Genomic DNA, 26075 nt, shown 5'->3' with positions numbered 1-26075 from the left:
ATTTAAGTTCAAAGTTATTTAAAATCATCATTGTACAAATATTATCATATTTAGCAAATCATAAAACTGCTTCTTTGATAATTAAATATGTTTAATTGAACGAAATATAATTATTACTAGAGGTTTAATGAAAACGAATTTATGGGAAGTTAGGGTTTTGTAAGAAATTGGTGTAAATGCTTTGCATTATAGAAATAAGAAAATCCATTTATTAATTATGAGATTGAATTCCTTGATCATTTAATTTATTATTTAGAAACATATAATAACAGTTTTAGCAATCAATTTAATTATACTAAATTGTTATAAAAATTAGGAAAAACCATAATTTTCGTCTTATATTTTGTCTAGTTACAATTTTGGTACTTTATATTATCAAAATTTAGTCTTACTATTGTGTTTTTAAATTTTTGATAATTTTCGCCCTTATATCAACGTCGTGTCGAAGGACTGATCTTACAGTTGAAGTTTGTAACATGGAGTTCAAACTTATTTTTTTAGAGTAGGTAGACGGTCTCACGAATCTTTATTTGTGAGACGGGTCAATCCTACCGATATTCACAATAAAAAGTAATACTCTTAGCATAAAAAATAATACTTTTTCATGAATGACCCAAATAAGATATCCGTCTCACAAAGTACGACATGTGAGACCGTCTCACACAATTTTTTGCCATTTTTTTGACTAGGAGACTGATGAACAATTTGAACATGATTTTGAAGATTTATAGGAAATTTATATTTGTTACAATCAGATCTTGAAACTGAGATATCGTCTCAAAATTAAGATTTTGATGTCAGATAAACTACATATGATCGACATATATACATCAATTTTAGTTAGATATAAATTTAAGTAAATATGAAAGATGTTTAATATTTTTGTCAGCAGGCCTGAGCTACTATCTTACTAATTTGGATATATCAATATAGTAGCCCAATTAATCAGCTAGCCCAGCGAAAGGCCCAGGTGATGGCTCGAGCGGAGCGGCGGCAGTTTCCCGCCTTTGTTCGCCGCCTTATGCGCTTCAAGGGGAGTGACATTCCGTTCCCGCTCTTTGTCCTGCGCAATTTCGTGTGATCACTTGCTGCATCCGCTCTGGAAATTCGATTTATTTTCTATTTTCTTGCTCTAGATTGGCATTATCTTGCTGACTTTATAGAAGAGTAGCAGTAGGATGGCCTCATCGAAGAAGACGAGCAACGGTCGCTCGCCGCTGGTCAATCAGCAGAGCCAAATCACCGCTTTCTTTACCAAGAAGCCGGAAACAGTGTCTTCATCTCCTTCTCCGTCGCCCAACCCAGTTCTCCGTAAGCAAAACCCTCATTCTAGCTCAAATACAAGTTCCTTTCAAAGTCCGAGCTCAATCACCACATCGCTTTTGTCGCCTAAGCGCAAGAAGCCTATACTTGTCGTTGGCACGGACTTGTCGACCCTTTATTCTGAAAAATCCAACTCCGGTAAAAAAACTTATGGACCAGAGGTTGTTGAAAGGAGGATTAGAGTTTATTGGCCATTAGATAAGTCTTGGTACGAAGGCTGCGTTAAATCGTTTGATAAGTTATCGGGGAAGCATTTGGTGCTGTATGATGATTCCGAGGAGGAATTGTTAAATCTTTCGGGGGAGAACATTGAGTGGGTTGATGGGGAGCCAGCTAAGAAGCTTCGTAGACTTAGAAAGATTTCCGTTGTGGAAGATGAAGAGGATGACACCGAAAAGTTTGAAGATGATTCTGAGGATGAGGATTGGGTGGCAAATGTGGAAAAAGCAGCTATGGAAGAGGAGGATCGGTTGGATGATATGGATTTGGATGAAGAGGAAAGTGGGAAATGTGATAGAAATAAGAAAGTGTATTCAAGGAAGCAAAGTGGGAGTGGGAGTGGGAGCGGAGGAAACAAACTGGGGTCAAATGCTAGTAAGAAGAAGAGCAAGTTTTCCGAAAATCTAAAGAGCAGTAATCAGAAGGTTCCCCCCGCTGTCAATGGAGACAAGCTACCCAATCCTATGAAAGATGGTAGTGCCGATAGTAAGTGATATATGGATTATTTTTTCTCGTTTGATGTTGAATGTAAAAGTAAGTGAATATTTTTATGACTTGTATTTTGGTATTGCTGAACTGGATTTACGTCGTTGAAAATTGTTCCATATTCCAGCAAACAGACAGGTTCTGACGAGCAGATACTTTTTTCTGTTTCCTTATTTTTTAGATGGGATAAGTGCATCCATACCAGATTGTTCCTTAGGGGGAAATGCAGCCGATAGATTTGCCATGCGCAATATGGAGAAGCTAGGCTTCCTTGAGAAGTGAGTTAATATGAGCACATTTTTCCAGCTATAAATAATTTTAGAGGCAATAACCAAGTCTAGCTGAACGTTTCTTGTTTATTTGCTGGAAAATCTCAAACTGTTGTGCTGCCATTGTTCACATATGTTTCAATATCATCTCCCTTTTACCATTCCACATCAAATCCTATTCTGTATTGAGTTCTTTTCAAAATAAATATAAGCCATTCAATATGCATTCTGCCTTAAACAGGGATCAGAGGGATGCCAAAAGAAGACGTCCTGGGGATGTGGACTATGACTCAAGAACCCTTTACCTGCCTCCAAACTTCGTAAAAAGTTTGACCGAAGGCCAAGTATGTCTACTTATTCACTCTATGATTATAAATTATTTTCGTGATATTTCTAGGTGGTTTATCTAAAGCCGCTTCTTTGACTTTAGAGGCAATGGTGGGAGTTTAAGTCAAAGCACATGGATAAGGTTCTTTTTTTCAAGGTAATAGCTAGAGTTCATACAGGCTCCAAAGTTTGTTATCAGTATCATTTACTTTATTAAGAGTTCTTGTTTAACTGTGGTCGTGGTTTTTCCTATTGAATCAGATGGGAAAGTTCTATGAACTTTTTGAAATGGATGCGCATGTTGGAGCAAAAGAACTTGGTTTACAATACATGAAGGTACTTGGGCTCAGTAGCGGCTGGTAGTGTATATATGTTTGCAAAAGATATGAGGCGTCTTGAGAAGTTGTGCATCCTTTGGAAAATTTTAAGCTGTGTGGCTAAAAGTTAGAAAGACTGTACTTGGCCTTTTGGTGTAATATTGCTGAACTTTGAATGTGGTTGCTGTTTATTCTGTCAGGGGGAGCAACCTCACTGTGGGTTTCCAGAAAGGAACTTCTCTATAAATGTAGAGAAGCTGGCTAGAAAGGTGGTTTTGGAAGTAGACTATTCTTGTCTAATTCTTGTGCTTGAGTTCTTCTTTTCCCGGCTGCTGAACTGTACTTTTAAACGAGTCCTTTGATTTAGCAGGGATATCGTGTTCTTGTTGTGGAGCAAACAGAGACACCGGAGCAGCTTGAGCTTCGTCGAAAGGAGAATGGCTGCAAAGATAAGGTCATTCTAAATAAGATAAGATCATAGGATTTGTATACCATATTTTCTTATGATAAATTGAGTTAGTTGTTAGGATGGTATGTTATTTCTATATTTCCAGGTTGTTAAAAGGGACATTTGCGCTGTGGTCACAAAAGGAACTTTAACAGAGGGAGAAATACTTTCAACCACTCCCGATGCTTCTTATCTCATGGCAGTGACCGAAAGTTGTAAGATTTTGGCAAATCAACGAGGAGTCCATATCTTTGGTGTTTGCGTGGTTGATGTCGCTACAAGCAATATTATTCTTGGACAGGTTGATTACTAATTTAAGTTGCAGTAAATTTATACCAAATTTTAATTCACAAACTAGTATAAGTTTTGATTTTCAGAGTTATCTGTTATATCCTCAAACTCTCATGGAGATGAAAAATGCAACTATTTATTCGTAGTATGTGGACTCTAATATCAGGAAGAACTTCATCAATTCTGGGGTGCTAAAACAACACCTAGTGTCTACTATTTCTCCTATATTGAGGCTTGAATTCCATGTTTTGAACTTTTGAGAATGCGCACATTTGACATTGATTGTCTGTAATTTTGTGCCTAAAAGCTGGAAATGCGAGTATATACAATAACAAAATATTCTGTATCATCCAAAAAATGTATGTGGATGACAGGGCTTCATTTTTAAAGAAACTTTCTGTAGTTGTTGAGGGAAATTATTTATGACACCAATTATGCTTCCTTTGAGCAGTTCAGGGATGATTCAGATTGCACTTCCTTATGCTCTCTATTGTCTGAACTAAGACCTGTGGAAATTATCAAACCTGCTAAGCTGCTATGTCCTGAGACTGAAAAGGCGCTGTTTAGGCATACAAGAAATCCTTTAGTTAATGAGTTGGTTCCCTTCTCTGAGTTCTGGAATGCTGAGAAAACAATTCGTGAAGCTACGAGTATCTATCAGCGAATTGGTGATCGGTCATGTATTGAAACTGTAAATAATGTCGTAGTCAACTCGTCTTTGAATTGTGGTGATTCTAAATGTCTTCCAGAGGTATTATCTGACCTTGTGAATTTGGGTGAGAATGGGAGCCAAGCACTCTCAGCTCTTGGTGGTACTCTTTTCTATTTGCGACAAGCGTTTTTGGATGAAACCCTACTTAGATTTGCTAAATATGAGTTGCTTCCATGTTCTGGTTTTGGTGAAATGATTCAAAAACCATACATGGTTCTTGATGCTGCTGCACTAGAAAATCTTGAGATATTTGAAAACAGCAGAAATGGGGAGTCTTCTGGGTATGCACGGCTTACTCTATTCTGATATGTATTTTTTTAAAGCTCTCTTCTTCAACATTGTCATAACTATCTGTCGGTTTCATATATGTGCAGCACATTATATGCTCAATTGAATCATTGTGCTACAGCGTTTGGGAAAAGGTTACTTAGATCATGGCTTGCCAGGCCTTTGTATCATCTCGAGCAAATTAAGGAACGACAGGATGCTATAGCAGAATTGAAGGTGTGCTGTCTCTGAAAGACATTACCTCTTTTTTATCATTCAGCTACTGGCTTCAACTTTTTCATTTGTCATTTGAGTATTTTATTGGTGTTTTGAAATCGACTTGTACAACAACCTAGGGATGGAGCGGTTGTCGGTGGATCGTTCCTCCTGGAGTGCTATTTTTATCTGTAGAGGAGCTGAAATTCATGCAACTTTGATGGATCATATTTTTCACAGAATACTGCACCTTTATCATAGGATCTACCTATCCAACAATATTTATTTTACTTATATTGTCAGTCATATCGTCAGTCTGAAACATTATCCATCTACACGACTTGAATTTTATGTACTGAACAACTAATTGATTTTAAAGCATCTGGCTTTTTAGGGAGTTGGTCGACCATATGTGCTTGATTTTAGAAAGGAGTTGATCAGGCTCCCCGACATGGAACGGCTGCTTGCATGCATCTTTGCTAGCAGGTAATACTGCAAATTCCGTTGTATATTCATAATTGGTCACAGGAAATCTTTCATTGGTCTCTTATAGGGAATTTGTTTTTGTGCTTTGAGTGAACACAGTGAAGCTAATGGTAGGAATGCAATTAAAGTTGTGTTATATGAGGATGCATCAAAGAAGCAGCTTCAAGAGTTCACTTCAGCTCTTCGCGGATGTGAACTGATGATTCAGTCAATTGCATCATTTGGTGGCAATTTGGGAAATGTTGAATCTAGGCTATTATATCATCTTTTCGCTCCTGGTACTAACTAATGCAATAACATTTCTTTTTACTTTGCATTGCTACATAACATGTTACAAGCAGCTTATAGAGCAGGTGCTGGGATTCCTGATATCAGTTCGATTTTGAGGCATTTCAAGGATGCCTTTGATTGGGAGGAAGCAGATAATTCAGGGCGTATAATACCTCGAGAGGGGGCTGATGTTGAGTATGATGCTGCGTGTCAAAAATTGAATGACATTGAATCCGATCTGAGAAAACATTTGAAAGAACAGCATAAATTACTTGGAGATGCATCTGTAAGAACTTCCCCACATTATATTGTTACTCTAAGCTTACGCTTGGTACTGTGATAGAATTATCTATAGATAAGTTTTGTTGGGATTACTGAAATGATTGGATGTGGTGTAGAACAGTGACATAAATAATAATATGTTTGGTTGAATTGCTCAAGCTTGGGATTAAGATTATAATAAAAAGATAATTATATTTTTATCTTTTGACCATCATAAATAATATTATGTTTGATTTGGTAGAATAAGACCAACATTAGAATTAAGACTGAAAGATGAATTGTATGAATTGTATTCTCAAAATTCGACGATTATAAATTTAACTATCTTTGGTTTGCCTAAAAGTATATACGAATCATAAACATAATCTTGTTAAATAATTTTATATTAATATATGACTTTAAGCAAAACATAGTAAGTGCTAGTTTTAGATTTGGGAGGGTAGTTTTGGTAATTGAGATAATATATAACCAAAACTGATAAAAAGTCCCTTGACAATAGTAGATAACGGGCCCATAGATTTCTTATGGGTTGTAGTCGTAGAATTCATATCAGACTCTTGATAGTGTTTGATTAGCAATGAAACCTAAGACTAATCCGTGAAGTAAACACAACCTGATAGCATCTTAGTTCAGCATATTCTATAATTCCATTAATCTTTATTGTTTTGTAGATCAGTTATGTAACGGTTGGAAAAGACGAGTATCTTTTGGAAGTGCCAGAAAGTTTGTCTGACCGCATTCCAAAGGAGTATGAGTTAAGATCATCTAAGAAGGTAAGACAAAAAAATATGGAGTCTTTAGCTATGTTTGGCTCTGGTTATTTGAGAAACAGGAAATTATTTTGTAGAGAAGATTTTGATAGGGGACTTGTGCCCTGCGTTTCCAAGAGTGAGCAAAATTTTTAACTTCATGCTATTTTTGACTTCATTATATTTGAACGTGACTAGAGATAAGAATGGAAGTCGACAAACTTATGAATCTTTAAGAAATCCAGGAAACCAGAGCAGCAAAAAGGGAATCTCTCAGCTTATTCTCAAATTGAACATGACATTCAGAAAATCTCATAGTTGCTGTCTTCGATAATGTTGATCAGTTTTATCTTCTTAAAGTTGCTGTAAAAACTTCCTATTTCCTCGTATACATACATGGAGGACAGAAGACCTGAATTACATCCTTTTTCTATTTTCTTCATCTGATAAAAATATTTTATCATAACTATTCTGAAATCAAAGAATAGCGTTCAAGAATTAAACATCTCGTTGGTCAGTTGAGAAGCCAGCAAATGTGCCATTATTTTGCTTGGCACGCCCATGGCGAATACAATGATTATTATCATGAATAGTAATTTGGACTTGCATTTACTTCTGTTGACAACAATATATTATATTTTTTTTATTAAGTAATTATGAGTTGGTATCGAACATCGATTTTCATCCATTGATTTGTTGGAGATCAGATAAGTTATTGGCTATGGTGTTGCGAAGATAAACTTGTCGATGCTTTATTTTATTTTTCTTGACTGCTTATTTTACTTCACTAGGGTTACTTCCGCTACTGGAGTCCAGTTATTAAAAAATTGTTGGGAGAACTATCTCAAGCTGAATCCGAGAAGGAGTCAAAATTGAAGAGTATCCTGCGGAGATTGGTTGAACGATTTTGTGAGAATCACTGTAAATGGAGACAGTTGGTCTCAACTATTGCAGGTATGATATCATTGTGAATATATAATGAAGGATGTATTATGTCGTTCATACTATCATGCGATCCTCCCATTCCTTGTCTGAATATTACATCCTTTTTCTGAGAAGTGAGATATTTGTTCCACGCTCTTGTGCGGTATTGGTGTTATTTTAGCATTGGTCTTTCATGAGAGATAAAACTGACTATAAATTTTATCGGATGATTAGTTTTATAACAGTATATGTCATATAGCGATATAGGTATGTTGGTGGACATCCACATAGTCATAGCAACTGAAATCTCCACTCGCTGATATCGTGGCTGGCTTTGCCCAGTGATAACAGAATGATCTATAAGCTGAAAATACTTCTGTATGGCACATTATATATCGCTGCCGTAACCTCTCAAAGTAGCATAAAGATATCCAAGAGTTGTTCAAAGGAGAGGCTGTGGGACAAAATCTCATATGGCATTTACATTTTTCAGAACTGGATGTTTTGATCAGCTTATCTATTGCAAGTGAATACTATGAAGGAAAAACATGTCGTCCAATTCTATCTGCTTCTTTTGCCAATGAAGTGCCACGCGTTAGTGCTAAAAGTTTGGGGCATCCTGTTCTTAAGGGTGATACTTTAGGAGATGGTATCTTTGTCACCAATGATATCACACTTGGTGGTTCTGACAATGCCAGCTTTATACTTCTTACGGGTCCTAACATGGGTGGGAAGTCTACTCTCTTACGCCAGGTTTGCTTGGCTGTGATTTTGGCCCAGGTCAGTTTTTGGAACTGTAAAGGAAGTATCTCTGAAATGTCCTATTTCTTTTTTAATGGATCCACTTAATTATTCCAGATAGGAGCTGATGTTCCAGCAGAAAGTTTTGAGCTGTCTCCTATTGACCGAATTTTTGTTCGAATGGGAGCTAAAGATCATATTATGGCTGGCCACAGTACATTCCTTACAGAGCTTTTGGAAACTGCTTCTATGCTGGTATGATGATCTTGAGATTCAATGTAGCCAATTTGGCACGATATAAAAAGTCCTCATGGTTTTGGTTCTTCTTCTCAATTATTCTTTGAGATCATGAGATGTGGTTACAATATTCTTTTAATATCCCAGTAGATGTACATGGGTGACTTATGGGCGTCGAGTTACCATATGTATGTAGATTCCATAGAAACATTAAGAGCATTTCAAATTTAAGAACTTAGCTAATTGCATCTGAGGTTTGGTTTTGTTGCAACTGTTTGTTCTTATAGTTCTTTGTAGCTCCTTAGATTTGTTTAGTGTTTAGCTCGTTTGCATTGTGTTTGTCATGTTCTTCACCTATTGATGTTTAATAATGCAGTCTTCAGCTACTCAAAGTTCACTTGTGGCATTGGATGAGCTGGGACGAGGGACATCAACATCAGATGGCCAAGCCATTGCGTGCGTGCTACTTCACTTTAATTTATTTGATTTTTTTTTCACCTTTTCATTTATATTTAATATTTGTCAGATCAGACATTATTTTGCAGGCATTTTGGTTATGGTCGAGACAATCAATCTATAATAGCATACGTGTTATTTTTCATCTTTGGTCCACTCTACTACCATTTAACTTCCTGAAAGATTCATCAAAGAGACTAATTCTCAGTTTTCTTATTCTGATATCTTTTGCCAGTGCATCGGTTCTTGAACATTTTGTCACCACTGTACAATGCCGGGGAATGTTTTCTACACATTATCACAAATTAGCAATTGAGCACCAAAAAAATCCCAAGGTAATGGCGTCTTGTTTTTTTAAAATGAAAATTTAGATTTGTCCAGCCTAGTGTGTAGAAAGACATTTGGGGATATGTTATTGAATGCTCTTTAATACGATTTATATGATTCTGTAGTTGAGGCATGTTTATAGTGTGTTTAGGTTCTTGATTTGTGCAACTCATGCAGAAAATTTTGTATCCTAAAGTAACGTATTATTGAAGTATCAATATTATTTTGGCAAATAGTTTAAGAAAATCCCAACGGGGAAGAAGATTAATGATTTATAGACTCTGTTTGGACCTAAAAACTGCTTTTGAACGTCTGCGCAGGTCTTCCTCTGTCATATGGCATGCCAAGTCGGGAAAGGAATCACGGGTTTAGAGGAAGTTATCTTCCTTTATAAATTGAGGAATGGCACGTGCCCTAGAAGTTATGGTGTGAATGTTGCTCGATTAGCTGGTATGTTAATCCTAAACAGCATTCGAAATACGTGAGGAACTCTGTCCTAATAAATAAGAAAACCAGAAACTTTCAAACCAGGAAAGCTCAGGTTCAAGCTTTTGAACTTCTTAGCAAGAATTTTCATGTTCTACCTAATATGAATATTCTGCATGATCTTTCATCTACCTTTCCTGTGAGACTTCATTAATTTGATCCCAAGGCAGTTCCTTGTTTTCTGCTGCTTTTCATTTATCCTATATTTTTCTGCCTTGATATTGTTGTTTTATTATTAGCACCATTTCCCAGGACTACCTGATGCGGTACTACAAAGGGCAGCAAAAATGTCTACGGAGTTGGAAGCTGGAAGTCATGGCAAAAACTCGGGAGTGAACTCGCCCATTCAAAGTTGGGAAGATGATGCCTCATTGGTCATCCAAAATTTATCGAAAGTTGCAGCTAACAAAAACTGGGAGTCTTTGTCTAAAACCATTGTTGTTGAATCTTTGATCAACCTGCAGAATCGAGCAAGGTTGCTTCTAAAACAATGGTAGAAACCATTTACAGAACTGCAGAGATCAGTGATTCCATCTTTCCTCTGCAGTGCATTCTTCGTTTCAGTACTGTAATTGAATCGGGTTACAAAATTGTGTGTTCAATCTGAGATTGAACTGAATCTGCATCATATGTTTATGTAGCTGTTGCAAACAGAATCTCTCTTCCTTTCAATTGAATGTAAAAAATTCTATATTCTTGTTTGTTCTTCAACAATAAATATTATGCGTACAAGATGTACAACCGAAGACAAACTGGTTGACTAAAGTTGTAAAATATTGTGTCACGATACACTTCTCTTGATTGTCTTCATTCCCCGTCACATGCCCATTTCCGAATTCTGAAACAAGCAACACAAATTCAACTCTTCCATTCTATACAATAGAAGGAATCGGTGCCAATTTGTTCATTTCACAATCAATATATGTTTACAACTTTAACTTGAGCCAATTGATCGTTGGGCAAATTGCATTCGCTATCCATAAAAATAAAAATTTTAAAATGTCAAATAAGCACGAAATCCTCTATATAAAATCATCGGTCTTTTAAAATCTTACATTTTTTTAAAGCATGCATAAAAATCTCTGAAACTAAAACATGAATAGTGAAACAGAGTTTTTTTTAAAAATATTCTGCATGTAGGATTTCTTGCTATTTTTAATTTCACAACGAGTGCGAATGTAATTTGTCTATGGAACGTGTGATTCATGAAATTTTACAAGGATAACGTTAATAATCCGAAGGAATTACCTGACTATGATGCCTAGCAGTGTCTAGCAATGCCATAAAAATCCGAAGCAGAATGTACATTGGAAAAACTATGCCACTAATCTTGACTAGCAGCACCTGCATGAATATTTTAGCCAAAAAAGCTCAATCAGTTTGTGAAACATAGTGTAGAACTTAATTAAAGTATAGGAGTATCACAAGCACTTACAGTAAGAAGTGAAAACGGGTATTCTCCGACACCGACGGCGAGGACAACATAGATATGTCTGATCAGAAGCAGGGCAGTGAACTGCAAATATGAGAAGAGTATCTGGTAAATAGGCAAACAAAATAAAAAAACAAAAACTGAACAGTAATAAAAAAAATCTCAAGATATTCTCATTAAGTTGTTTTCATCTGCATCACGATTAGAGTTCAAAACCGTGGAGAGTCAAGTGGCTTTATTTGGACAATTTGTTCATATTTAATTTGATTTTTATGGCAGCTTGTCTTAAACAACTACAGACTGTGATAAGATATACTCGCAAAAACACGACTTCGATCATCTTCAAATCTATTGAAAATTTGAATTTTAGTTTCACCCCTCATTCGAAAACCAGACTCCGCCAATGCCAGCTGGCATCTTTCTCATGTGAAACCAATACCATGAAACCATAGTATATCGCCTTTTACGCATGAATTTGCTTACAATACAACTATCATATTTTAAAAAGAACATAGATTTTTTGAAATTTGACCTCAAATGAGATAAAATATGAAAGATAGACTAACAACTAGAGCCACTGATCTGCAGTAAGTAGCACTTTTATCAGCTGCGGTTTCAAGAATTTCTTCTTCGTTTTCTTGATCTGCCCCAGTTCTCGATTCTTCCAAACTTACTCTATATGCAGCACAATATTATATTATAGCCAGATCAATTAAAAAGATTAAATATAACCAAATTGTATATTTTTAAAGAAAATGAGAAAGACAAAAATGCATACCTTATTGTCAATATTGTATCATTTAATTTTGTCTTCTGGGGTGGATATGTATACCCAGGTTCAAATTTCTGCAATAAAATATTTCAAAGTATGACAATTTTTTAACATAATTACGTCAACTCCAACCACCCATTCAATTAAAAAAATTATTCATGACATTGCGTAGTTCTCAGGTTCACACAGATACAGATAAGATTGAAGAAATGTCCCATTCTTTGCAAAATATATAAAAATAGAGCAACTTTCTTTTAGTCCAAGAAAAGCCAGTTAGCTGGGAAAGAGACATAAAACAATTCCTCTGTCTTGCATAATTGATAAGCTCATCTATCACACGCTGTTTTGAAAAAAAAAATTTAACAATTATGAAAAATCATTTCTTTATAAACAAAATGGACAAATCCCAGTGATAAAAATCTTGAATTGATATGATGATCATGCTATACTGTCTGATATCGATTTGGTATGGATATCCGAAATGGTTTTCTTTGGTTACAAAGCTCTGATAGCGACTTGGTTCAATCATTTTTCATGCATTTCTAGAATTGAGAAAGATACCATAGTTTCTAAATTGATGGTGTGAAAATGATTATTAATATATACACATAAAATAAAGGGATATTTGTGGGTACCTCTAAGCAAATTTCACAAGTTGTGTTTCCCTTTTCATTGCACCACCTCTGAATGCAATCTCTGTGTGCAAACTTCAAACAGAGAAAGAAAGGAATCAAATAATCTATCAGATTATCGATAAAGATCAATGACAGCACTAAATAGAAACAGATAAACTTTCTTATAATATACTACCTGAATGCAAAGTAAAAATAACATTAAAGTTAAATTGAACTCACCGCCTGACTAAAAACAAAGAATTTTTCTTGGAAAGGTACTTCTAAAATAAAAAATCACTTATAACATTAAATTCGAATGTTCAAAAAAAAAAACACAGAAACTTTCTGGGAAATATACCTTCAAACAAGAATCAATAATAACATTAAATTTGGAGCTTATTTTGCGATTGAAAACAGAGAAATTTTCTGGGAAAAATACCTTTACAGTCCCAGAACAAGCACAAGGGGCCTCCAATCTTTGAAAATCTTCTTCATGGCATATTCTGCATGTAGATATCTCTCCAGAGTATGATCTTAAATCATCTGCCAAGAACACAGTGTCACCCATTCTTTTTAAAAACAATAAGAAATTAATATTAAATTAAAAAGATGTATTTTTTCTCTCTCTCTCTGTAGCTCTTTGCTTCTTTCCTCTCTCGTCAAATTTACGAGTTTCGTGGAATTTATTGGAAATAAGCTTGAATGTGACGTGGAGGTGAGTTCATCAATAGAAGTAACGTATGGAATATTTATATTTTGATTGATCCCTAACCCAAATAATGGCAACCGATAACCAAAGTTGGGGGCGTAGTAATTGAATTTTTGCATAATCCAATGAAATTATTTTTTTTTCTGACCAAACGGAACCGTAACAAATTTTCTATCGAATCCGGACAAACCGAGCCAAATTGAAATTCAATTTTTTTACGACGATAAAACTGGTATCTACTATATTTTGGTGTATATTGAATAAATACTCGAATATTAGCAATAGTGCACACTAGCCGGTTAAATAAATTGGCTAAACATTATCTGACAAGTTCATCCAAGTAAATGTTAGATTGAGAGATTATTTGAATATTGGTAAAGAGTTCTGCTTTGTCAATCACTATCTCACACCACATATGTATATCAAATTCTATTTATAAAAAAACAAAATTGGTTATTTTGGTCTGTTTAGGTTTCTAAAAATAACAAAAACCGAACCGAAGAAATTGAAATCAGATCGTATGAATCGACTGATTGGTTTTTTTAAAAATAAAAAATTTAATTTCTTAATTGAACAAATGATATTTTAAAATCAAATCAATCTGGTCTATAATGTTTACCATTATGTGCAAGCACACATTTTGTGTATATTATCATGACAATTTTTTAAGAAGGTTTAGATGGTGGTAAATCTTCCTATTGACATAGGTTAATTGACCTAGACAAGAAAGTAAATTGAGGGATGTGCATGAGTAAGAAGAGACCTGAGAGAGAGGACATCAAACACTGACCTCTGAAGCATACGTCCCACGATATTTTAGTAAATAATATGCTCCACACGAGAATCAATCATGCGATGCCGAATAATATCAAATTAAGTCACCCCAAAATTTTACCAACTCGTCTATGCCTCGTGTTATGTGTTTTTGTGTTTGTTTAGTTTTTTGCATGAACTAAGGCACACAATCAAGTGTCATTGCATTTTTTAGGGTGAAAAATGAACAGTAATTAAATGAAGAATGAGCGAGGAAAAAAAATAAATTCTAGAGATAGGCGCCTAATTCCGTAAGAAGACGAAATTGCGAGAGATGGAGCGCCGAACATCCAGCGCCACATCGTTTGTGCATCAAGACACCAGACACCTCATCGCCCAAGTCTCGCACATTGAATGTACGGAAAGCTTAAACAGGTGCCTAATCGCCCGTTGTCAGTGCTTCAACACCTGGAGTTGTGCAGCTCATGCCGATTTGATGCCACTTGACATGTGAAGGCAGGTTGACCAAGTTGAATAGAGCAAAATCATTCATTAAATAGGATATATTCTATGTTACATCAGATGAAATACACTCAATATATACGATGACGATCCATCGGGTGTGCTTGCTTCACCCATTAAGTAGGCATTCGACGAATCAAGTGAAATCGTTCAACGATTTCTTGTTAGTCGAGATACCATATTATGGTTCTAAATTGTTGTGTAGTTTTGTTTGATTCATAAAAATAGGATGATGTATATAATCTAATGATATTGAAATAATAATAATAATAGAAACGAGCCAAACTTTTATACGTGAGATGTATTAAAGATGAATACCAACTTATTAAACCATTCATAGAAAAGTTCTGCCAACATATTTATTGCATTAATTGACGATGGGATTTTGTTTATTCATTTATTAGTGGAATTTGTCAACTTTTGGAGCTAAAAAACCGTAGAGGCATGAACTAAGGATTCAGTAGCAGTGGGCCACAATCATCCATCGGAAAAAGTGTTGCGGCCCAAATGGTTTAACCAAGATTCTGCAGGGACAATTTCTAAGCCCATAATTTCGGTGCATTTTTTATTTCTCGCCATACATTCAAAATTCTTCCAACTAATCTTGAGAGACGACGATCATATCTTTCTACGCCCTCTTGCGAAATCCCCATACAACCGTAGCTTACATATGAAAGAGTGTTTGAAAGAGATTTTACTTATTTAAAGTGATTTTTCTAGGTATTGTTTTGAAGTTAACGGGAAATAAAAGTAAAAAGTGTTTGGGAAGTTTTGAAGAAAAATTGCTTTCAAGTTTGATTTTTAGTAATAACAATATATTTAATTTATACATCATTTATCTTTTTAATTATCTAAATTTTAGTACGCACACCTTTGATAGTATATTTATATAATTATTATTATATTTTGAATAGTGTGTATCAAAATGTATTTATCTTTTTATAACATGAATGCATTAAAATTTATACAAGATTAATAAAAATATATAAAAAACTATTAAAAATGAAAAATATTTGTATAGATGCACAAAATATTTAAACAAACAAAATTCTGGAAATGCAAATTAAAAAAAATTGCAAAATATTTTTTTAAAAATAAATTATTGTAATAAAATATGATTAGAATTTTATAAGTTACGTTCTCTTAAAAACTTATATATAAATAAAAATCTCCAAAAATACGTATAAAAATTAAGAACAATTATAGAATATGATAAATTTTTTAAGGATATAAAAGTCAAATTGTAATATCAAACAAATAAAAAAAAGCATAAAAAGAAAAAATTGTTGATCTTACTTTTAGCTTTTGGTTAAAATTTACAGAAGTTGAAGCATAACCGACATTTACAAACACCACAAAGCACTTTAACTTAGCTAAAATCTAAGAAATTGTTTCTACGAACTGCTCCAAACACTCCCTAAAACTGTCAAATTCGTTCCATTAGAGTGACTGCTACCTTCTAGCAAATATAAGGGATAATCAAATTTTTTTATTAATTGCCCGAATCATCTGAACCAAATATCGCCTCACGGTTTTTTTCCTAATATTTTATGAAAAATGTGATTAAAAATAGTAATCATAAACCGTATTACATACATGGACAACTCTCTTCAAAATTATTACTCGAGAAAACTATCTTTTTCATAATTATTTTTTATATTAGTTTTTTATTAGAATATTTATTTCTTTTACAACAAATATTTTATTTAAAGTTTGAAAGTAAAAAAACGGACAAAATAATGTAAATGTTATTTTAGTTGTTAGTGAGTTGTGTTGTTAAATTATTAACTTAGTTTTGAATCTTGATTGTTGTTTTATCTCTATACAATTTGAGTTATATTTGAAACATATTATATTGTTATTGTTTTCGAATCAATTTGAAATATATATATATATAGATAAATTTTTGTAAATATTTTTCATTAAAAATTAATCCCCGAAACCGTTCAAAATCATAAAAATAATTCTACATATAAAACCGAGATCATTTTTCTAAGATACTAACCTGCCGTATGTGCAATTCAGTTTGAATTATTTTCAAAAAAATAGTTAAAGCGCACTGCTATTCAACAATAAATCTGACTTTCAAGATTACAGCAAACAATCCCCTTCGCATTAATTTCCTTGTGCTTGCCTTTTTTTTTTTTATTGAATTTTATGTTATACGAGTGTTCGGTGGAATATCAAATTGCATAGAAAGTAAATAAATAAATTTTGATTTTTTATGTATAATTTCTGGAAATAAAATTTCGTTTTCATCCTTAATTTTGGCAGATCAAATTGCACGAGATAAAAACTTAAGGGACAAAAAAAGAATTTTTATATTTAATTTCAGAGGAAAAAATGTCATTTTCATCCCTTAATTTCAATAATTTTCTACCTTCGTCGTGTTACATCTTCTTGATTAATGGGAGACATTTATGCTCCATATATGAAGTGGAGTAGTGGTGGTGGTGGTCCAGCCTATTATTTGTTTGGGGTAATTGATAAATTTTGTGCAAAAAATATAATTTATAGAGGTTATTAAAAAAAATAAAAACAAATACTCTTAGGATATGGTATTATAAAATAATTTTGAAAAACAAGTTTTTACAAGTACGACATAGATACGTGAGACCGTCAGCCAGTTCAATTTCACTCAAAGTTTATACAAAATTTTTTTTTTGAAACAATTAAAATGCCCATATTGTCCTCAATTTCATTCAAGATATAGCAAATTCCGGGACCTTTCCAAAACATAACAATTCATGAGTCGATTGATTATTGTATTTCGTGATTTGAAAATTCAGGGGAAAAAATGTAATGATGTAAAATAAAAATCAATCTAGATAGAATATTATGTTCCCTCCATCTCAATTATATTGGTCATATTTCTTTCTTCATTTACCCAAATACATAGACATGTATCCATATTTAACAATATTTATTTTATTTTTCCATAATATATCTCTATTTATGCTCCATATATGAATTGCACTTGTCGCTTAACCAAAAGCTATAGCTGGTGGTGATGGTGTAACTCAAATTTTTTAAACCACACAACAACTCAAGCACAATAGTTCGATCGTTCTATCAAGCAAGGACAATTATTGCACCCAACAATCTCCCTCCCAATAATTGCATTCCTTGCAATCAATGAGAATCGAACTCGTGACATTGGTTCTGATACCAATTGTAGGACCGAGCGCTTACCGTTTTACCGAAAGTTATAGCTTGTGGTAATAGTGCAATTCAAATATTTTAAACCCGATCAACGAAAAAATATTTTTTTTATAAAAAATATTATTTTTCAATTGATATTTCTTATAAAAAAATTTCACATGTGTTAAAAAAGAAATGTACACATATAATTGGTATGAAAATAGTAATAAATTAATAATTATCGATGCTACATGTAATTATAAGGTCAAAAAAAATTAAGATGACGTCAAAATCAAATAGCAGATAAAATGATGTTGCTGACATCAATGCTTATCCTTTTTCTCATGCTTATCGCTTCTCTCAAACAATAATCATTGTATAAATGGACTGCCATTTCACAAAAAGCCTAAGTGGTCACACCAGTGTTGCTTCCAATTTTATTTTATTTTATTTTTTTCCTTCCAATCTTGATTTAATCTACTATAATTTCCTAACATAAGGGGAAAAAATTAGTGTGTATAACTTTTGTAATTGGAAAATATACCAAAACAACAACAATAATACACAATTTTTTATCTTACCGAGTTAATTTCGAATTTACTCTCGATCAAAGTAAGCATTATACGATAGTAATTTTAATGGATTTCGAATAACTCTTAGATGCGCGTCTCAAATCAAAATTTTTTCATCTAAATACAATCAAATGATTAATTATAAAACTAAGATTTAGTCAAGATTTGAATAATCTTCACTAATTCAATTTGAATCAATCTTGACTAATTCAATAATTCAATTCTTGACTAAAAATTGAGATGTTGAAGGCCTTTTTCTTTGTTTGAACATTAAATCAAGTGCGAAATACTCAAATACAAAAACTAAAAATGGAAATAAGTGACTACAGGAAGTAATATGGAGGTCTCAAAGGGAAATACATAAGCAAAGTTCACACTTGCATCTGGGCTTTGATTGGACACACTGGAGCAAGAGACGGATCAACAGTTGGCCCATTATATTAATGGACTCTTGATATGTAGGCCCAGTCCATCTAGTGTTCAATTAGATGTTGATATTGCCCAGATTTTTGCCCCAAATGTTTAGGCCCAACTTGTGAACTCTGTATTATCCACAGGCCCAAATTTAAAAAGAATTCACGCAACAGGCTTCAACAGCCTCTTTTTTCCAATAAATATAATTTCGAAAATAATAACCCCATAATTCGAAAATAATAACCCCGTAATAATAAATCACGAGAATTGTTATTAATATTTCAAAATTTATCAAAAGCTGTGTGAGAATAAATTTTTAGACTGTCAATAATATCTTTCTAAATAATTATTTTAGATTGTCAATAATAATAATAATAATTAATAGTGTAAATGCTAACGGTAACTTTCCCCTCTACAATAGTGAGAAGGATAGGTTAAATCATGAAATCCACCACATTGATTCTCAACTTGTTCAGTATTGCTATCATCGAAGCCCTCTGACCCGCCGCCGAACACTGAAGCAAGAAAAACAAAGAACAAGATTCCAGTCCAGATCTCCGGAAATCGCGATTCGGTCGCCGCCCACAAAAAAATGTTTCTCTTGGACTGGTTTTACGGCGTGCTGGCATCTCTCGGATTATGGCAGAAAGAGGCCAAAATCTTGTTTCTTGGCCTGGATAACGCCGGAAAGACCACGCTCCTCCACATGCTCAAGGACGAGGTATTTTTTGTCATCTTGTTTCGTTTATTTTGCTCTTTATTTGACGAGTGAATCTCGGTGATTTGATTGACCGGGCTGGAATGCAGAGATTAGTGCAGCATCAGCCGACACAGTATCCGACCTCGGAAGAGCTTAGTATCGGAAAAATCAAGTTCAAGGCTTTTGACTTGGGAGGCCATCAGATCGCCCGTAGAGTTTGGAAGGATTACTATGCCAAGGTAAATTCAGCTGGATTACGACTTAAAGTTGTCATCTTGATTACCTTACACCATTATATAGTTTCGTTGAAATCTTGATTTTGTTGAAATTTGTGTGGTGTTTGTTATATTACAGTGGTTCTGTGTAAAAATTAAATAACAGGACCTGATTACTCCAAAATCACACCGGATGGTTTTTCCCCTTCTGGGGTTACTGGGATTGTATATTTAACCCAATCCGAAATCATATCTGGATCTTCCGGATTGAATTGGTTTGGATATTGGAATGGAATCGAATTGGGAATGGGATTGGAGACCGATTTGCGACCATACTTAACCAGGTTGGAAACAATATTGGGACCGAATTGGAAATCAGATTAGGATTGGAATGTATTAAATTTTTTTCCTATTTTCAGTTAATTATGTTAGAAAAATGAGTTTTGTTATTAATTAGAATCGATAAAACAATTCGAACGAGTTACGTGACGAACAAAATTATTTCTCGATTATCAATTAAGGTGAATGAAAAATTAATTGAGTTCAAATTTTATCGAGCGAAAAGACTGAATTGAAAGGATATATCCTTTCCCATTATTTTTCAAACTTTCGTTCGTCACGTAGCTCGTTCAAATTATTTTATTGATTCTAAATGAGTACGAAACTCATTTTTCTAACAAACTATAAACATGTAACATCATTTAAACAAGTAATTACATCAATTATCAATTTTAAAACTATAAATTACAATTATTAAGTGATAAAGTACTCGTTTTTTCTCTAAAATTAAACATGATTTGTCATAATGAACATACATTGATCTAGCGTCGTCTTTTCTTTTTTTAAATTATGTTTTCAAGCTCATCTACGGTTATTTGTTCATTATTTGTTAATTCTGAATCAAACCATTAGAGAGTCTGTAGTAACACATATTGAATGGCCGCCAACTATTCTTTCATAAGTAGAAAATACTAATTCTAGCAGGGCAGGATAAATGATACTTGAACATCTTAAAGATCTGGTGCCATCACGGCTTAAGTAGGATAGTGCTTGCAAATTTGTTTCCACCGCTGCAAGATTTTGAATTTTCTATCATGTCTGAAAATATTTGATTCAAACACATTCTAAGTCATTATTTATACCATAATGACCTCAGATGAGAAGTGATAGTGATAATTCTTGCATCTTCTTTCTCTTTGCTAACTTAGATGGATTCCAAAATATTCTTTTGATTGTATCACCAGAATCATCATCTTCATTAGAATATTGAATATTAAACATATCTTGGATCGCCATATAATATCCTTATTTAAGTTGGTTGTGCTTGCTTCAAGAAAAACATTATATTCTTCAAATAGACATCCGAATCTGATTCTTTTTGACATCAATAATCAAGTAGAGTTGTTGACCTTTCCCATTATTTTTCAAATTTCAATTTCTTTTACAGAATTTATGAGATCATTATTTTGTTTAAATTGATCAACATGTAGAAAATAAAATAAACAATTATAATAAAATCAGTGATTTGATAAAATTGGCCTGATAATTTATCGGTTGCTGTTTTAAAAGAACTTACTAATTTATTATACTCTCTAATAAAGCACCAATCAAAATCATTGAATTTATCTTCGGTAACTTATATATCGTAAAATGGAGCTAAAAGATTTTTATGAAATAAACCGAAGAAAATAGCTTATCACGTAAATCTCTTCTTATTTCTATCGGAGATAAAATTAATTAAGTTTCATGTTATTCGATTGGTATGTTTGTTTCCACTTTCCATATACGTTTATAATGTGTTCATTTAATCAGTTGACTAAAGATTTTATCTTTGTAATAAAAGTTTAGCTGGAAGTAAAAAAAACCTTTTGAAAACAAGTTACTGACTTGACATGCATATCTCATAGAATTATATCTGCTTTCTACAATATAATTCTTGTTATTAATTTATAGGAGAATAACAACAAGATCATCACTTCATCAGATGCATCCATGGTGACGGAAATTATTTCGTTTATAACACCGAAGTTCTTACAAACTCTAGTTACAATGTGGTATGTGATTCATCTAGGACGTTTAGAGCGAGCATATGCCAATTCAATGACATGGCATAGCTGGAGTCAATAATACCGATCCAAATAATCACTCCTAAGAGTATCTTGACTAGTTAATTTTGGCAGATAACCAATTAACACTTCATCGTGTTCAATAATTTTCACGCGTTCTTTTTTCAATGTGTTTTGAGAAATATTTTGATATGCAGGTTGTTGATATCTACACACATTCAATAAAATTGGACTTCTTATATTCATATAAGGATGTTCACAGCAAACATATCTAACTTATCCTTTGCATACATCTTCATTTTTAAAAACCCCAATTTGCGCAAGCAATGTGTGTATTTATCCATGATCGAGTATGTTCACTTATCATAGGTTATAAAATATAAAGTAATTTCATTGAATTATACTTCATAACCAAATGTGATCTAAATGTGCTTAACCGTACCTCCACTTGAATTACCACATTAGCTTATGCAAACATGCATGAATTAAGCTGTCTCTGAGATGTAGCTTGGTTATAAACGTTCAGTTTAGTGACTGGTTTATCAGACAACATGGTGTGACCGGTTGATATTGATAGCAAGCCATCCTTGACTTTACAAGAAAATGCCATGTACACCATGAAGCAAGGGACATCTGAGATTTGTTGAATCACAGAGTAGCCATTTCCAAATTATCCAAAATATGTATTTATTCTTGTGGAGAAAGGAGAGTGGAATGATATTTTTCAAGCAAAACCCTTTTCAAGTGTTTATTTTTTTCAAAAAAAAAAGAAAACAATAATAACCGAGCTTCCAATTGCTTTGCGTGATGCTCTCCCAAATATTCAAAGGTACTTGAAGTATTGTTCTTCCCTCTAGTAATTTATAAGCTTGTGGTTACCCAGGTAGATGCTGTGGTGTACCTAGTGGATGCCTATGATAAGGAGCGTTTTGCGGAATCCAAAAAGGAATTAGATGCGCTCCTTTCTGATGAGTCCCTCGCCAATGTCCCGTTTCTTATTTTGGGGAACAAGATTGACATACCATATGCTGCCTCAGAAGATGAGTTGCGTTATCACCTCGGCCTGACTGGTATAACCACCGGCAAAGGAAAGGTGAATCTAGCGGAGTCTAATGTGCGTCCTTTAGAGGTATTCATGTGTAGCATAGTGCGTAAAATGGGCTATGGCGATGGCTTTAAATGGGTGTCTCAATACATAAAGTAGGCCCTATCATCTGCTCCATAAACAATTGGAAGTATAACAGTAATCCTTCAGTGTGGCTAAGGGGGAGAGAACCGCTTCTCCAAACAATTGGTGTGTTGGGGGTGAAGATTGATTCATTTCACGTTTGAGATAGGAATTTGGTTGTATTTGCTTTGTATAATTTTATCTGAAGTTTGTTCATGATGTAATTTGGTGGGCTCGCCTTTATTTGTTCTATTGCCAACTTTGTTGCTTATAAAATCAACTCAAGTTAAATTATAAGTGAGAGTACATGTACTAGTTGTGGTCTAGTACAAGTTCATATTGGGGCTATCAGGCATCCCATTTCACTTCAAGCTCAAAGTCTAGGCCAGGTGTGATCAAATATCTATTTTTTCCCGATAATTATGAGGCAGTAAATTAAATGCATAATTTGCTGCTACTGCCCCTATCTTTATTTTATCAATCAGATTAAGTGAAATGTAGGATTCAAACATTCGTTTCGAGGGAAAATTCAGAGTTTAGTTTCGGTATGCAACAAAATTATTGCACTGGCTTGGCTGGGCTTGGGCTTGGGCTTGGGCTTCTCATCTTTCGTATTCTGGATTAACCTTTTTAGTACCACTAAATCCAGTTCACCTATTATTATATGATGATGAGTCCAGCGAGTGTTTAACATGGGACCCAAGTTGAGCATGGCAGTGACACGAAACAGGCCAAGAACGGACAGCCCAGCCCAGCCCATGCCACGACGTGCAGAGAAAGTATTACATATAATCAACTAATGCTTGCTGAGCTCTGAATGTGACTTTCTATTGCTTGAAGTCTACTCCAAAACAAGAAGTTATCGGCTCAAAAAACGTATGTAACAGATTTAAATATGTCTGAAAAGTGAAAAGTGCACTGTACAAAAGGCAGATTACTGGATTCTGGGATGGGCTCGATGACAATACTATGCATGCATGCACTTGTATTCATGAAATCAATCTTTATTTGCTAATTGCAAGATTTTACCTTTCTTATTGTTATAATATCATGAAAACGCTATATGCCAGGTAAACCAGAAAAGATTTTACAACACCATATTTTTTTCATAAAAAAATGGGAATAGAGCAAAAATCAAGTTTTGGTCCTCTAAATCATTTTTTTAAGCACCGGCATAACAATATATATCAATAACGATTGACGTCGTGTCAACAAAAAAATAAATAAAAATTGTAAAGAATTCAAATTATTCCAGTCAACCAAATTCTGATTAATTAAGTTATATAAACCAACTTCATGAAACCAATATTGTTTCTTAATAAAAAAAAAATCATCCATTGTAGAAAAAGTTCTCATTATTCTAAATTGTAGTACATGCCAAGATACGAATGATAAAATAAAATTAAAAAAAAAAACTAGTGCAATTGGTTGGCAAAAGAACCTGGAAACTCACGTGTCCAAAAGTATGTGATTTGCTTGCAGTCAAAGGGATTGAATCCTTCCAATTTATTTGTCTAAGTGTTATTGACTTTGCTGCATTCGGTGCCTCCCTTCCCCCCAAAGTTTCCTTCTGTAATCTGAAAAAGCATTTTAATAATATTTTGACTGTCATTAATTCACTATTACACTCATTTCTAACAAGGATCATCTTATTCAATACCTGTTACGTTACAGACCTCATATCGATTCAAGTTACCCAAATTAAAGCCGCTTCATAGCAATTGAATCCGGTCGTACATCCATCCATCCCACCGATGCAATTTGCAATCAATTCAGGAGTACCAAAGTTATTGTCAACAGTTGAGATGTGCGACAATCCATGATTATATTGCACCATCTCAACAAGTACAGCACATTGACTAAATTGTACACGCATCTCACCAACTTATGTTGTTCAAGTATTTATTATAATTGAGTCTCGAATAAATTTAGAATTTTTTTCTTGGTTAAGCTATATAATCGAGTCTCGAATTTCAGACCTCGTAACAAATTTTCGGCACTACTAGTGTTTTGCTATAAAAACTATTATCATATAGAAACACATTCAGGTAAGATTAGGGGATACTATCGAATTTCACCCTAGAATACGTTCATATGCTTTCCTGTGTGGTTTCACTGTGTACAAAGAAATCTCACAGTTTTTGGATCAAAATGAAAAGAAAGCCGAAGACATTGGATAAGAATGTTAACATACATTGCACATGTCTGGATAAAAGTTGTCATTTCAATTTTCTGGCAGGGACCTTTAGGGGCTGGCATATATATATATGTGTGTGTGTATATATATATATGTATATTGTGTGATGGTTCTCTGCATCCACGTTCTTTGATCGGGAAAAGGAAAATAATGAAACATTTTTTTGTCTTTTAATTAGTCAAAAGTTGGTTGCGGTATAATAAATCGTTTATTTTTAAATTATATTTAGTCTGGATTTCTATGTGATTTTCGATTTCAATTGGATATGTCCGTAACATTCGATGTCAATTATCATGTTAGCACTCAATAAAAAATCAGACTACTTATGTGAAAAAAATTGCGACTACTAATCAAATTATAAAAATTTTAGAACTGAACGTTTATCGTTTTATCAAAAACTATAGCTGATTATAAAAGTAAAATTCAAATCTTTTAAAATAAACAACAGATCAAACATCATATTTTGATTATTATATCCAACATTGATAATGATCGCACCTAACAAAAAAAACATATCTAGACCAATTTGTGGGATATTTTATGGAACTTGTACCATATCACCCTCTATACGGAATTCACCCATTTCCATTAATTAGGGTGACAACTAAAACGTGACCCGTTAGGTGTCGCACATGTTTGGGTTGTATTGGCCTGCAAAACTTTTCATATAATTATTATTGCTCATAAATTCATGGAAGATTAATTTCTACTTTATAAGTGGGCAAGGGCTGGAGAGCATATCGAAGCATCTTTAAATATTTGACAAATCCATAATTAATTAAGATTAATAGTAGTTCTGATTAAATTAATATTTGCCTGTGTATCCATCCATCCCATCCACATTCAATCATGTGCAGCTCATTAATCGATGTGGGTGAAATCAAAAGCAAAAAGCCCAAAACAGAAAAGCATGGATCTTGTGCCTTGCGTCTAATCGATCACTCTCTTTTATCCACTCTCGTATATA

General features: G+C 33.7%; 3 protein-coding genes across 4 annotated transcripts; 2 read left to right on the top strand and 1 right to left on the bottom strand.

Annotated features, from left to right (window-relative positions):
• Positions 1-942: 942 nt before the first annotated feature.
• Positions 943-10528, top strand: LOC140967317 (DNA mismatch repair protein MSH6). The gene is made up of 21 exons (XM_073427774.1): positions 943-2028; positions 2210-2306; positions 2539-2641; positions 2728-2781; positions 2886-2960; positions 3142-3210; positions 3312-3395; positions 3496-3690; positions 4132-4673; positions 4767-4896; positions 5270-5361; positions 5461-5639; positions 5715-5917; positions 6585-6686; positions 7454-7616; positions 8080-8366; positions 8445-8582; positions 8941-9020; positions 9256-9355; positions 9668-9797; positions 10086-10528. Exons 1-21 carry the CDS (start codon positions 1179-1181, stop codon positions 10328-10330), a joined length of 3918 nt encoding a protein of 1305 aa, XP_073283875.1. The 5' UTR covers positions 943-1178; the 3' UTR covers positions 10331-10528.
• LOC140967318 (uncharacterized) lies at positions 10416-13387 on the bottom strand. 2 transcript variants are annotated; one of them, XM_073427775.1, is made up of 7 exons: positions 13091-13387; positions 12673-12744; positions 12044-12111; positions 11832-11940; positions 11269-11349; positions 11082-11177; positions 10416-10705 (listed from the first exon to the last, which is right to left on the bottom strand). In XM_073427775.1, the coding sequence occupies exons 1-7, from the start codon at positions 13217-13219 to the stop codon at positions 10541-10543; spliced, it is 720 nt and encodes a 239-aa protein (XP_073283876.1). In that variant the 5' UTR covers positions 13220-13387; the 3' UTR covers positions 10416-10540. The 2 variants fall into 2 exon arrangements, with proteins under 2 accessions (XP_073283876.1, XP_073283877.1); XM_073427776.1 differs by having other exon boundaries at positions 10478-10671; positions 13091-13378.
• Positions 13388-19212: 5825 nt separating this feature from the next.
• LOC140967335 (small COPII coat GTPase SAR1A-like) lies at positions 19213-23229 on the top strand. The gene is made up of 3 exons (XM_073427802.1): positions 19213-19483; positions 19570-19701; positions 22627-23229. Exons 1-3 carry the CDS (start codon positions 19355-19357, stop codon positions 22945-22947), a joined length of 582 nt encoding a protein of 193 aa, XP_073283903.1. The 5' UTR covers positions 19213-19354; the 3' UTR covers positions 22948-23229.
• Positions 23230-26075: the final 2846 nt, after the last annotated feature.

The sequence above is a fragment of the Primulina huaijiensis genome, unplaced genomic scaffold, assembly GCF_012295235.1.
Source record: "Primulina huaijiensis isolate GDHJ02 unplaced genomic scaffold, ASM1229523v2 scaffold24871, whole genome shotgun sequence".
Classification (NCBI taxonomy): Eukaryota; Viridiplantae; Streptophyta; class Magnoliopsida; order Lamiales; family Gesneriaceae; genus Primulina; species Primulina huaijiensis.
The sequence above is the reverse complement of the archived record's forward strand: the minus strand, read 5'-3'. Positions and strand labels throughout refer to the sequence as shown.